The sequence below is a fragment of the Engraulis encrasicolus genome, chromosome 14, assembly GCF_034702125.1.
Source record: "Engraulis encrasicolus isolate BLACKSEA-1 chromosome 14, IST_EnEncr_1.0, whole genome shotgun sequence".
In the NCBI taxonomy this organism is placed as follows: Eukaryota; Metazoa; Chordata; class Actinopteri; order Clupeiformes; family Engraulidae; genus Engraulis; species Engraulis encrasicolus.
The window spans coordinates 11,166,200-11,181,199 of record NC_085870.1 but is presented as its reverse complement, the minus strand read 5'-3'; the positions used below and the strand labels follow the sequence as shown (position 1 = coordinate 11,181,199).

Genomic DNA, 15,000 nt, shown 5'->3' with positions numbered 1-15,000 from the left:
ATAAGGGTGTGTGTGTGTGTGTGTGTGTGTGTGTGTGTGTGTGTGTGTAGCAGGGGGTCTCCACAGAGTCCAGTGAAGCGTAGAGGTAATCTGAACCTTCAATCTGCCACTCATCTGTCAAGCGTCGGTCTGCATCACTTGGCTCAGACCAGGTACAGATAGAGAGAGAGAGACAGAGAGAGAGAGAGAGAGAGAGAGAGAGAGAGAGAGAGAGAGAGAGAGAGAGAGAGAGAGAGAGAGAGAGAGAACAGACACACAGACACACACACACACACACACACACACACACACACACACACACACACACACACACACACACACACACACACACACACACACACACACACAATTCCTGTACTGAAACTGGTTGTGGTGGCCAGATTACCATATCTAACACAGCCAGCCCCTGTCACATGTCAGCCAATAACGGATACCAGCATATCAACCCAAGTGCACAAGACAGACCAATGGAGGCAGTGCCCTTTTAAAACAGACCCCCACCAATTCACAACCACGAGACCATCTATGAAGCTGTCACACTTTTGAAGCACTCATATTCAGGCACTCAACCTGAGAGCGAGAAAACACCAGAGACTTTCACACGCCAAAACACACACACATCATTCAACATCTTCACATTCATCATATTTTCATGAAAGTTTACTAAGTAATAAACTAATGTTTTCTATTATGGGCCAAGTACAGTCATTTTTGCAGCTAAAAATGGTTATTTCTGGAAATTCAAAATGGAGAAGATCCCCCTTTTCATGTATGAAAAGTGTTTTTTTTTCAGTTATAATGAATACTTAGAATTTGATTATGGTGGTAAGTATTCATGAAAAAGGTAACATTCGAGAATGGGCAGCATGAATTCTGGAAATAAACTACTAAAAATCTTGCACAGTGCACCTTTAAATAAATAAAATAAAGAGGCCCTTCACACCTCCTTCTCCTCTCCCTCTGTCCTCTCCTCTTAGCTACAGCAGCCGTGATGAAAACCCATTGAGGATGCATTATTCGGGACCAAGTCGGAGCACCACAAATTGGATTCACTCGGGAGCGTTTCGCAGCTTTGTCTGGTGGAGGCTAATAGAATAAACCTGTGATCGCCTCAATTTGCTCCATAAAGAAGCCAGTATGTAGGCAGGCAGACTTAAAACTCCATTACCCAGAACTCCTCAGTTGCCGTACGGCCCTCATCTGAACTCATTGATCTCTTATCGCTGTACACACTTGGTGAATTTAAGTATGTGGTGCGGTTTATATGAAACTCAATCATGTATTTATTTTATTTATGTGAACTGAAGACGTCAAATAAAATCATTCATTCATTCAATCAGACAGCCGCATCGTACAGAGACAAGAGCATCCTGTTACGGGAAGTTTGTTTTCCATCCCTGGTGGTAATTAAGACAACATGAGTTGTGCTGTACATCCAATGTGTGGGTGCTTTTTTTTCTTTTGTAAATGGGAAAAATGAAGAGTTCAGATGCAAAACCCCCAAAGTACCTTTTCAGAAAATAATCTTATTTAATTTTTATTTAATACAAAGCTATCAAAATTGCACATTTTTTTATTTCATTTATGTAATATAACTATTAATATGTATTATCAAGTACATGAATGTAAACCAAACCAACGACAGGGTTCTCTAAAAATATAGAAGTGCAGGTCTTCAGAAATGGAGTTAGGGGGTTTTGCATCTGAACTCTTCAAATGCAATGGCCTTTTTTTTACAGAGCGGGAAAAAAACATCCACACAAGGTGTTTATGGGCTGTTATTATTGGAGCTGACAGAGAACCATTGCATGGCACTGGAGTGGAGCAGCGAGGCACCCTCCATTAGAAACATCTCTTTGAATACCAGCCCTGTGCCCGCGCCAAGGCGCCAACAAAGGAAATGGGCATGTAACACACACACACACACACAGACACAGACACACAGACACAGACACACAGACACACACAGACACACACACACACAGACACAGACACACACAGACACACACACACACACACACACACACACACACACACACACACACACACACACACACACACACACACACACACACACACGCACAAAACAAGCTTACAATTAGATCCAGGGCTCTGTGCCACGGCTATTGTTGCAGTCTCAATAAAGCTCAAATTTGGGTTGTTTCGAGGGCCTGTGCGAGTGGCTGGCTACTACTGTTGGATAGATGGTTGGTGGCTGGAGGAGGGGGGTGGGTGATGGGCTGGGCTGTGTGCAGGGAAGGAGTTACCACACCAACACAAAACGGAACAAATCCCTCTGTTCCCTATTGCCATCAGGCTTGACAGCACAACAAAAGCACTCCACCATAGGGCTAACAGACAGACAGACAGACAGAAACACAGACTGACAGACTGACGGATAAACAGGCACGGCACTACAAAAGCACTCCAACATAAGGCCAACAGAGATACAGAGACAGACAGACAGACAGACAGACAGACAGACAGACAGACAGACAGACAGACAGACAGACAGACAGACAGACAGAAACAAAGCACAACAAAAGCATCCCAACATAATGCCTATGATGGAACAGACCGACAGACAGACAAACAGACAGAGCACAAAAACATCACTCAGACATAAAGCCTACAGATAGACAGACAACAGACTGACAGCTACCGTAGACAGACAGACAGATAGTCAGATAGATAGTCAAGACAGAGCCCGACGTCTCAAACAACCAGTTGAGTCGACTCCCCTGAGGAGACCTGGGGGTGGGGTGGGGGGTGGGGGGGTCTCGACCCCGCTCACTGCTCGCAATCTGCTCAAGTGAGGTTATCCCACAACTGAGCCTGAGAGCGAGCAAGCAGAGCTTACTTACACACTCCAACACCCGCAACATGTGACATGTGACAGCCAGGGCACATCAAGATAGGCCTGGTACGCGGTGGGACCAGATTGACAACATACTGATAAGAGAAATATATACACCCCCTGAGTCTGTGTGTGTGTGTGTGTGTGTGTGTGTGTGTGTGTGTGTGTGTGTGTGTGTGTGTGTGTGTGTGTGTGTGTGTGTGTGTGTGTGTGTGTGTGTGTGTGTGTGTGTGTGTGTGTGTGTGTGTGTGTGTGTGTGTGTGAGTGTGTCCTGGAGTACCTGTGTGTGAGTGTGTGTCCTTGTGTACCTGTGTGTGTGTGTGTGTCCTTGTGTACCTGTGTGTGTGTGTGTGTCCTTGTGTACCTATGTGTGTGTGTGTGTGTGTGCGTGTGTCCTTGTGTACCTGTGTGTGTGTGTGTGTGTGTGTGTGTGTGTGTGTGTGTGTGTGTGTGTGTGTGTGTGTGTGTGTGTGTGTGTGTGTGTGTGTGTGTGTGTGTGTGTGTGTGTGTCTTTTTTTCCCTTCTCTCTCCTCTGTTTCCTCTTTCCTGGTCCTGAGAGGTTCATTTGACCCGTTTCATGGGAAAATCGATGCCAGCATAGATTTCCACATTGTGGAATGCCATTAAAACAAATTGTCGTGAAGTATAGCGCGCCGACAGGTACAGCAGGAGCACTATCTCACTATCTACTACACCCTGCTTCGACTGGTGACAGAAAGCCATGCATTCCTCTGCACGACCCTAATTATGCTTAGTTGACATTTTTCCCCTCTATTTTTTTGCGGAGAGGCTTTCAATTTTAATGCGAGTGACTCATATGCAAGCACTCCCTCAAACTCACACAGATACAAGTACACACACAGATACGCAAAGTCCGTCACACTTGATCGCATGCACTAACACATGCGCACGCTAATACGCATATAGACACACACACGAACATACACACAGACACCTGCAGGCGCACACGCACACGCGCACACACACACACACACACACACACACACACACACACACACACACACACACACACACACACACACACACACACTTACTTCTATTCACCTGCGGCAGGCTAATTATCCTCTCCCAGATTAGGACTATTCCAGGCCTGCTGGAGATGTTTAACATGGAGGAGGAGATCCCTCTCTGAGAAAATGCCCTGGCCAGCAGCTAAAGTCAACCACATGGCTGTGGGGTTTTAAGGAGCTCCGGTTGCCTCACAGTTCCCAGGTCAGTTTGAAATAACAACGGTAACCTGAGGAAGTGGCTGCTACAGAGTCGGATGACAGTCTCTCTCTCTCTTCCTCTCTTTCTTTCTTTCTTTCTTTCTTTCTTTCTTTCTTTCTTTCTTTCTTTCTCTCTCTCTCTTCCTCTCTCTCTCTCTCTCTCTCTCTCTCTCTGTCTGTCTTCCTCTCTCTCTCTCTCTTCCTCTCTGTCTCTCTCTCTCTCTTCCTCTCTGTCTCTCTATCTCTCTTCCTCTCTCTCTCTCTCTCTTGCCTCTCTCTCTCTCTCTCTCTCTCTCCCTCTCTCTCTCGCTAAGTCTCTCCCTCTCTTTCTTTCTTTCTTTCTTTCTTTCTTTCTTTCTTTCTCTCTCTCTCTCTTCCTCTCTTTCTTTCTCTCTCTTCCTCTCTTTCTTTCTCTCTCTTCCTCTCTTTCTCTCTCTCTCTCTCAGCACTGCCATTCACAACGACTCAATGATGCAGGGGAGACTTACAGATGAAGGAGAAGTTGACTGAAAGTCGACTGACAGACTGAGGAAACCAGACTGCGCAGAAATGACAGCACTGCTTTCCCCCCTTCGATTTATATCAAGTGTCCTTGGTGAAACTCAAATAGAGAACTACTTAATACATAATTCATGAATGAGTGTGGTTTAATTTTAGCGGGACATAAAATATACATTGATCTCTTTTTTTTCCGCCATATCAGCCTTTAGTCTGAAACTGTATTTCACTTCCTCTTTCTTTAATATTTTCTTTCCTTGGCATTTTATTTCTTTCTTTCTTTCATGTTTCTTTCTATCTTTCTTTCTTTCTCATTGTGTCCTTCCCTCTGCCTTTGACCAGCTCCCGGGTGTGTGAACCTGACACCGACACCGACCGAGGGATCGGCCAGGGGACTAGGGTGTCACCAACCAGCCAGCCAGGCAGGCCAGTGTCAGCGAGCCCAAAAAGAGTGCCCTTACCTGGGATGGGGATGACAGGGATGCACTCATTGGGAACCACCCGGGGGGAGTTGCTGTCCTCCACGTAGAAATGGGCCGTCTGGAAACATCTCCTGAGATACAGACAGAGAGTAAAAGAGAGAGAACGAGAGAGAGAGAGAGAGAGGGATAGAGAGAGAGTGAAAGAGAAGGATTGAGAGAAAGGGAGGGAAAGCGAAAGAGCATAGAGAGAGGGAGGACGTGTGTGTGAGAGAGGAAGGGAAGGAATGAGAGAGAGAATGAGACAGAACAGGTGAAGAAGATAAGAAGAGAGAGGGATAGAGAGAGGGAGAGAGAGAACATAAGGAGCTGTGAATAATGCATGTCCTCTTGTCATCACAAACAGCATAGGTGACAATCCCCACTAAAGCAAACACAGATGGCGCAGCAGCGAGACGCGGCGACGGGATCAGGGTGTACTTTGAACTCCTGACAGAAAGGAAAGGGCCGAACGCAAACACACACACACACACCGCCTCGCAGTTAGCACACACTCCACTCCACTCGCCTCGCCTCACTCAGGATGAATGTGTGACAATGCTGAAGTACATGTGCACACACACACAGACAAATACACAGAAACACACACACACACACGCAGCTAAAGTCAATAGCACAACAATAGCTTAACCTGTCGCCTCAATGTATAAATCAGTGATCAGACCTCAAAGCTCTCCAACGCTGCATGGAGGGTAATCCCACCAACACTCAACTCTTCCTGAAGTCCTGAAGTGAGAGAGAGAGAGAGAGAGAGAGAGGGGCGTCTTTCCTCCCGTCAAGCGATCACAAAAGCGCGACTACATGTAGGCAAACGCCCGGTGCGCTTCAGAAAGCAAACAAAAGCACGGAGCATTTCCGCCTAGCAGGTTTTCCGCGAACTACCAGATGAGTACACATACACAGAAGCACACTCACACACAGGTGTAAACACACACACACACACACACACACACACACACACACACACAGAGACCTGCACGCGAACACGCTAAACTCAAACCAGTAGCGTGTTGTGCGGGTGACTGACTGACTGAGAGGCACTTTAAAGGGGGGGAAAAAAACACTTAAAGAAGACAGAACAGAAAAAACAGGTTTGACTCCTTTCCTGCACAGTGCGAAACCAAAGCAGCCGAGCAGTAAGTGTCTGCAGGCTTAGATCTCTGCTCTGCTGAGAGGGGAGAGGAGGGGGGACGGGTAGAACGGGAAAGACGGTTCGTGTGTGTGTGTGTGTGTGTGTGTGTGTGTGTGTGTGTGTGTGTGTGTGTGTGTGTGTGTGTGTGTGTGTGTGTGTGTGTGTGTGTGTGTGTGTGTGTGTGTGTGTGTGTGTGTGTGTGTGTGTGTGTGTGTGCAGGTGTGTGTGTGTTTCTGGGGGGAAGAGTAGGTAGTGTTGGGGGTTGGGGGGTTAGTCTTTACTTGTTGGTGTAGTAGTAGAACCAGAAAGCACTACACTAAGTTTCAACAACAGAGCTATGTTAGTAGTATGTCTACTGTACTTGCAGTGAAGTTCACAGAGACACATTCTGTCTCTCTGTCTCTCTGTCTCTCCGTCTCTCTCTCTGTCTCTCTCTCTCTCCCCTCATTCAAATTGACACACAATCTCACAAGATACACACGCTCACAACGGTAAGACACTGGGAAGGATAGGAGTCGGGGAGGGTGGGGTGGGGAGGGGTGGGGTGGGGTGGGTTCTGATCTAGTTTCTGTTTGTTCCGTGGTGGTGAAGTCCTACCTGTACTTGATGCAGAGCAGTGAGCACAGACTTGTCATCCTACAGGATAGAGAGGGCGCGGAGGGAAACAGGAGAGCACGCGCGGCAGTGCACGCATGCTGCTGCCAAACCAAGGACTGAAGACGGGACAGGACAGCGGGGCAAACGAGGGAGGGAGGGAGGGAGGGAGAGAGAAGGAGGGAGGAGGGGGAGTGTAAAGTGTAAAGGGGGCGGAGAGGAGAGGAGAGGAGAGGAGGGGGGCCTCTCGGCATTACGTCACCACGTGGGCCCACTCCTCGTTTATGTGAGGCAAAATGGCCACAATCTTCCACCACCACCACCTCTCCCTTCCTCTCCCTCTCTGTACCCCCCTCTAGTCAGAGCCCCTCTCTGCCTTCTTAACCCAACAACAGCCTGGGCCCTCTTGAAAACTGTTGCACAAGGCGCAATAATTAGTCTCTTTCTAAAGTGCGTTCCTACACACAGCATGTGAGTGTATGCGTGTGTGTGTGAGTGCAAGCATGTGCGTGCATGTGTATATGTGTGCGTGTGTGTATATGTGTGCATACGTGTGAGTGTGTGAGTGTGTATGCATGTGTGCATGTGTGCGTGCGTGTGTATATGTGTCCATGTGTGTGCGTTTGTGTGTCCATGTGTGTGCGTTTGTGTGTCCATGTGTGTGCGTTTGTGTGTCCATGTGTGTGCGTTTCTGTGTCCGTGTGTGTGCATTTGTGTGCCAAGTTAGTGAGGCTAAAGGTCGCTGGGGCAGGTCTGGGATCAGTGGCTCCCCTCAGCCAATGGGCAGGCGGCATTGCCAGGACTCCTCAATAGGATTAGGATTGCTCAACATTCCACTCGCACAGTAGCACACTAACTAACCCACACCACGCCGGGCAGGCAAGCAGGCAAGCAAGCAAGACCTCCTCCCCCTTTCTTCTCCTCCTCTTCTTTCCTTCTCCTCCTCTCTTTCACATTCTCCTCTGTCTTCTTGTTCTACTCCACCTCCTCCTTCTCCCTCTCCTCCTCCTCCTCGCATTCCTGCTCCTGTGCACCTGCTGTGACTCCTGCCAATTCCTCCTCCTCCTTCCCCCCTCTTCCCTCTCCTCTTCCTCCCTCTCACCCCCCCCTCTTCTTTTTTCTTCTCCTCCTCCAGCTCCTTCTCCCTATCCTCCCCCTCTCCTCCTGTTCCTTCTCCTGTGTGCCCACTGCGACTCCTGATGCGTAACTCCTCCTGCACTTGCATGACAACTCGTTTGTCCTGGCGTGTCCAAAGTAAGCAATCACAGAAAGACACAACACGCATGTGGCCATACGACACGCACACTTGCACGCACATACACACACACACACACACACAAGCATGCACGCACGCACACACACACACACACGCACGCACGCACGCACACACGCGCCAAGTACCAATGGAAGTTACTGTATATCTCAGCTGCCGTAGATGTTTAGGCATTTAGCAGCCATTCCACCCTTTCCACTTGCATTACACTCCAGTTTATGTAGCGTTGGCTGCCATACAAAAATACTAAATCTGCCGAAGCGCCTGCCTGTCGCAAAGTAAGGGTTATGAGCACAATAAAAGGGGATTTTATGATGACACACTCAAGGCAGAATCATCTTGGACTGGCATTCCCTTTTTCATAACTGGGTATGCACTGGATAGCAAAACTGTCAGCCTGGTAGGTAGGCAAGCATCTTCAAACAAACCATTTTGCATGAACAGGTAGAGACAAGGCGTACAGGGCCAAATTAACACACAGGCTAGATATGGCTAAAGCCTAGGGCCCCCATCCTTAATTCCTAGCTCATAATTATGACACTGCCTATATAATTCTGTTGCAAAATTTGGCTTCTGGGGGGACTTACAGCAACCAGTAGCCTAGGGGCCCCGGGCCATGTTAAAGCGATGGTTCGGAGTAGAATCACCCTAATGCCATTTGAACCGTGACACCCATCCACCTTTACACCCGAAGTGTTTTCTGCCGCAGGCTTACATCAACAGAGTTGCCGTGTTATTCGATGTTTATTCCGGTTAGCTTGACTCAAGCGCATATGGATACTGGGCACCGTCTCCAAACTTTCCCCACAAAAATAACATGTCATGACACCAAACTTCTGCAGTAGCACAAATATGGTCTGTACTCACGAAACGAAGCATTTGGAAGTTTGGAAATAGTCCAGGAGTTTATTATTATCAACACAAGCCGAATAGCTTCTCTGCTGCTAAAGCTGCGCCAACGTTACTTCCGTCATCTAAGACAAGCATGTAAGAGTCCTAAACGAAGCTCATAATATGCACAATGAAAAGTGAATTCAGCATCAGTATTGATAACGAAAATCCTTGTCTAATTGATAGTAGGTAAGATTTGAAATATCTTTTAAGTATTGCCTTGAAAATATAAGCCTTAATCACAATTCAATGAAAACTTTTTTAACACTCTCGTCTGGAAGTTTGTTGAAGACTTTTACGGGCTTGTCTCATATGACGGAAGTAACGTTGGCACAGCTTTAGCAGCAGAGAAGCTATTCAGCTTGTGTTGATAATACTAAACTCCTGGACTATTTCCAAACTTCCAAATGCTTCGTTTCGTGAGTACAGACCATATTTGTGCTACTGCAGAAGTTTGGTGTAATGACATGTTATTTTTGTGGGGAAAGTTTGGAGACGGTGCCCAGTATCCATGCGCTTGAGTCAAGCTAACCAGAATAAACATCGAATAACACGGCAACTCTGTTGATGTAAGTCTGCGGCAGAAAACACTTCGGGTGTAAAGGTGGATGGGTGTCACGGTTCAAATGGCATTAGGGCGATTCTACTCCGAACCATCGCTTTAATCCGGCGTACATTACAGGGCACGGTTCAAGTTTTCCATCGCATTCGTTGGAATACAGTCCAGACAAATGGCAGGAGTCAGGTGTTTAAATGCTAACCACATTCCCCTTGCCTTAGCCTACAGATTGAGAAGCAGGGCTGATGAGAGCTTTGGCCTGGGCCGGGACAAAGTCATCTGAAAAGCACCCCCCCTCAATGCAATGGCGACCCAATTCTGCATCCAACCATGTCCTCCGCCCAACCCCATCCCCCCCACCACCCACTTCTCTGTCGACAAACACCTCAAGTGCGTCTTCAACCACACACACACGACTGCACAACTTGTTACAAAGTGTCTTCCATATCAGGCTCCCAAAACTTGTGTCTAGTCGTCGCCTCACCCTCCACTGACCCGCCATGTGTAACTTATGCACACTTCCTCTTTTGCCTTACAATTGTTTTTTGCTGGCATTGTTGTATGCTAATGGGGGCTCCATAGGGGAAAGAGGCAACAGAAACCTTCTCACCCGTTTCCTATAGCGTACGTATTTGCAAGTCATTTGCAAGTTTTGCTGTATCATGCCACTGCCACCGAGTGTTGTTTTGCTCTGATGTATTTAAGCAAGGAGAGCCATCTGTGGTGCTCTTCCCTAATGGCCCTTGCCCAGCTCCACCGGGGACTGCTGTGCTGTGCTGTGCTGTGCTGTGCTGTGCTGTGCTGTGCTGTGCTGTGTCCTGCTCGCTGCGCTGTGCTGTGCTGTGCTGTGCTGTGCTGTGTCCTGCTCGCTGTGCTGTGCTGTGCTGTGCTGTGCTGTGCTGTGCTGTGCTGTGCTGTGCTGTGCTGTAATGTCATGTATTGAAGTGTGCTGTGCTCTGTTGTGCTGTGCTGTGCTGTGCTGTGCTGTGCTGTAGTGACCTGTGCTGTGCTGTGCTGTGCTGTGCTGTGCTGTGCTGTGCTGTGCTGTGCTGTGCTGTGCTGTGCTGTGCTGTGCTGTGCTGTGCTGTAGTGACCTGTGCTGTGCTGTGCTGTGCTGTGCTGTGCTGTGCTGTGCTGTGCTGTGCTGTGCTGTGCTGTGCTGTGCTGCCCTGTGCTGTGCTGTGCTGTGCTGTGCTGTGCTGTGCTGTATAGCAATGACATACAAGCTCCAGAAAACAAGGAAGTTGTGTAAATGTCACAGCAGTGTGTGCGTGTGTGTGTGTGTGTGTGTGTGTGTGTGCGCGCATGCGCATGTGTGTGTGTGTGCATGCGTGTACATGCTTGCGTGCGTGCATGCACATATTAGAACAGCATTTTTCTGTAAGTACTGTACATGTGTGTGCGTGTATGTGTGTGTGTGTGCGTGTATGCTTTGTGTGTACATGTGTGGGCCTGGATGTATAGCCATTTGAGAAATGTCTTCTTTGTTTAAAATATTGCAGACACCGAGCCCACCTGTCTATGTTTCTCCCGCCTTGCCGTACCTCCCCTCACGCAGGCAGGAAGTCAGGCAGGCAGGCAGTTTGGGCCACAACTCAAACTGAACTCCAATTGAACCCCATTATTCTGGTGGCCCGTGTGACAATGGAGGCGTAGTACGGAGCGGCATGGCCGCCGACAGCTTTGGCTGGGCCCAGGACAAAGACAGCTGCAAGGGCCCCAAACCCAATCATTACTACAATGTAATGAGGATTCAATTATGGGCCCCCTCTCTCTCCCTAGGCCCAGGGCAACTGACCCCTTTGTCACTCCCTGTCGACCTCCCTGCGGAGCGGGAAAGGCGTCCGTGAGATCATCCCTTGAAGAAAAGGGGGGCAGGACGGGACACATACAAACCACTTCCCTACATTACTCTCCCTACTTGTCAGAATTAATGATGGACTGGTGCTATTATTAGAACGCCATTTTTTTGGGGGAAAATTGTTTGAGACGTGTGGAGTGCAAAGGACGCTACATATCTGACGATGCTGTAGTCCAGTGTTTCTCAACAGGGGTGTCGGGGCACCCTGGGGTGCCACGGGCCCCCCTCAGGGGTGCCGCAGAAACGTGGCTGATAAATAAATTATGCAATATAATACAAATTTGTCTAGTTAATGTTAGTCAGTGGAATCTTTCATCTGCATTTTTGCAAAATAAAGTAAATCTAGGTCGCCCACGTCAACTGCAACTTTGAGCGTAGGTGGTGTGACGTCTCCAAATGTGTTACTTTTCTAAGCTTGTGTGGTATCGGATGTGATGCCATTGTACGGCTTGTTGGTTTTGGGGTGCCTTGAAATTTTTCATGAATTGAAAGGGTGCCTCGCCTTAAAAAAGGTTGAGAAACACTGCTGTTGTCATTTACTACAGATGAAAAAAGACTGGGGAACTACAATTATAATTAAGGCCTATCAAAAACATGTAGGCTCCTGAAATTACATTTAATAAAACGTATTGGTATATAACAACATCAGCATGCTTGAAATATATGTACAATTGCTAGGTACAGACCGTATATACGTACTGTGTTGTGTGTGAGTATGAGGCAAAGAAAAGGATGGAGAAAGAGAGAGAGAGAGAGAGAGAGAGAGAGAGAGAGAGAGAGACAGAGACAGAGACAGAGACAGAGACAGAGACAGCAAACGAGATAGAAAGAAAGAAAGAAAGAGAGTCAGAGACAGAGACCGAAACAGACAGAGACTGAGAGAAAGAGGCTCACAGAGAGTAAAAAAAACCCAGATCAACACCGAAAGAGAGCAGGAATACGTGATAAGTATGTGTGAGGAGGAGGGAGTGTGCACGTATGTATGTTGTGTGCATTTGAGCTCCTGCTCCTGGTGCTATCCTCCCTGGTCTTGCCTTGTGTTTTCATCATCAGCCCCATGCTCTCCACCATTAGGAGCACTGAGATCTGGAGAGCCCCAGCACGCCAACACAGGCACCTCACCACTGACGTTTGGGGCTGAGGTGTGAGACAGTGGGAGACACTGTGAGTGTGAGTGTGAGTGTGAGTGTGAGTGTAAGTGTAAATGTGTGTGTGTGTGTGTGTGTGTGTGTGTGTGTGTGTGTGTGTGTGTGTGTGTGTGTGTGTGTGTGTGTGTGTGTGTGTGTGTGTGTGTGTGTGTGTGTGTGTGTGTGTGTGTGTGTGTGTGCGTGTGCGTGCGTGTGCGGACACAGTATACTGTATAATCAAGGGACCAGTGAGGCTGAGCAGGCTGACACACTCACACACTCACGCACACGCACACACGCAGGCAGGCAGGCAGGCAGGCAGGCAGGCACACACACACACACACACACACACACACACACACACACACACACACACACACACACACACACACACACACACACACACACACACACACACACACACACACACACACACACACACACACACACACACCTCGCTGTGACCCTAATGGAAGTGTTTGTGTGCATGTCATGCGCATATCTCTGTATTTTTATAAGCATGCGGACGGAAGACAGCAACGGTGGTGGAGAGGGAGAGAGCGAGCGAGCGAGCACGCTCCATCCTCTCCCTCGACACCTCCCCCGAATGTCATCCCTTTCTCCTCCACAAGTCATAGAGTGACTCTCCCTCCATCCTCTCTCTCTCTCTCTCTCTCTCTCTCTCTCTCTCTCTCTCTCTCTCTCTGTCTCTCTCTCTCTCTCTCTCTCTCTCTCTCTCTCTCTCTCTCTCTCTCTCACTTTGCCTATCCAGTTGAGTGGCAGGAGGGCCATTGGGGATGTGGGGAGAGATGAGATGAGGGCTGGAGGAAGTGTGCTGTGCATTGGGAGAGAAAGACGGTTGAGTGTTGACTGTTGACTTCCCAAGGGAGGACGGTGATGTGTGAATGTGTGTGGGTTTTGTTTGTGAGTGTGTGTGTGTGTGTGTGTGTGTGTGTGTGTGTGTGTGTGTGTGTGTGTACAGTGTTGTGTGTTTTAGAGAGAGAGAGAGAGAGAGAGAGAGAGAGACAGAGAGAGAGCGAGAGAGAGAGAACGACAGCAAGAGAGAGAGAGAGCGAGAGAGAGAGAGAGAGAGAGAGAGAGAGAGAGAGAGAGCGAGAGAGAGAGAGAGACAGAGAGAGCGAGAGCGAGAGCGAGAGCGAGAGCGAGAGAGAATGTATGTTTGCGTGTATCAATGCATCAGTGCACTCGACCTGCTACTGTGTTGGCATTCTAAAAGGCAAGAATCCAACAACAGGGGACTGTTGCACTCCCCTCAAGCTACTCCACAGAAACCAAAAAACATACATACACTCTGACAAGATGACAAAGGCTGAGTCTCAGATATGTCCAAAGTAACACCAACGCATTCCTGTGAAGGTTCTCCAGGTCAGGTAATCAAAAGAGTTTAGCTGTAGAGGTACTGCATAAAGTTCTACCAGGAAGATTCAAATTACTTTCCCGGCTGTCAATAATACCTGCACTAACCAATCAGAGTCTCCCTCTCCAATAGGCATCCCTCACTTCAGCGTCCTGTCAATCACCCAATCAGCACACGTATTTGGGATTCTCCCTCTACGTCACTGGTTCATCCTTTCTTTCCGCCAACAGATCATCGTTGCAGCTCTTTAAAAATATCCTGTCTCAAACTGTCCTCTGCTTCTAGCTCAAGCCGACTCAGACGCCACCTCCACCCCTCCTACCACCGTCACCAGGGGCTTGGGGCTGGGGCTGGGGCTGGGGCTGGAGCTGGGACTGGGGCTGGGGCTGGGGCTGGGACTGGAGCTGGGACTGAGGCTGTGGCTTGGGGCTTGGGGCTTGCGCTAGGGCTGCCTCGGCTGATCTGTGGCGTGGGGTGGTGGAGTGGAGGTGACAGGAGTGGAAAGGCGTGGCGTGGCATGGAGGTCGGCTCAGCGGCCCAGCGAACATATGCGTCGGCTTAAGCTCAAACACTCCTCGTCTTTACTGTACACCGCCCCCCCAGGCTAATCCCAGCCACCCAGTCTGCTACTGACATTAGCGCCTGAAAGCCCCCTGGCTTTGTTTTGCTACTTGGCTGCTTCTGGATGAATGGTGCGTGTGTGGGGGTCGGTGGGGAATGTGTCCCATATTCATTCTCTCTCTCTCTCTCTCTCTCTCTCTCTCTCTCTCTCTCGCTCTCTATTTCTCTCTATCTCTCTCATTTCTCCTTATCTTTCTTTCTTTCTTTCTTTCTTTCTCTCTCTCTCTCTCTCTCTCTATCTTGCTCTGTTCTCTCTCTGTCTCTGTCTCTGTCTCTGTCTCTCTCTCTCTCTCTCTCTCTCTCTCTCTCTCTCTCTCTCTCTCTCTCTCTCTCTCTCTCTCTCTCTCTCCCTTCCTCCCTCCCTCTCCCTCTCTTAGTCACGTCACTTCTCCTTCACCTGCTCAGCTTATATTCTCTCTACACTCATATAAGTATTGAATTGAGGCTCTGGATGTAGTTATGACTCTCCCAGCCCCTTCCCATCTCTACACACTGCACTAA

General features: G+C 48.6%; 1 protein-coding gene across 1 annotated transcript in view; it reads right to left on the bottom strand.

Annotated features, from left to right (window-relative positions):
• The window catches only part of ptprga (protein tyrosine phosphatase receptor type Ga), a 407,084-nt gene that overhangs the window by 37,770 nt on the left and 354,314 nt on the right, over positions 1 to 15,000 (bottom strand). The window contains exon 14 of the mRNA XM_063214914.1: positions 5,046 to 5,137. Within this exon, the coding sequence (XP_063070984.1) occupies positions 5,046 to 5,137 (92 nt within the window). The remainder of the gene's footprint in view (positions 1 to 5,045; positions 5,138 to 15,000) is intronic.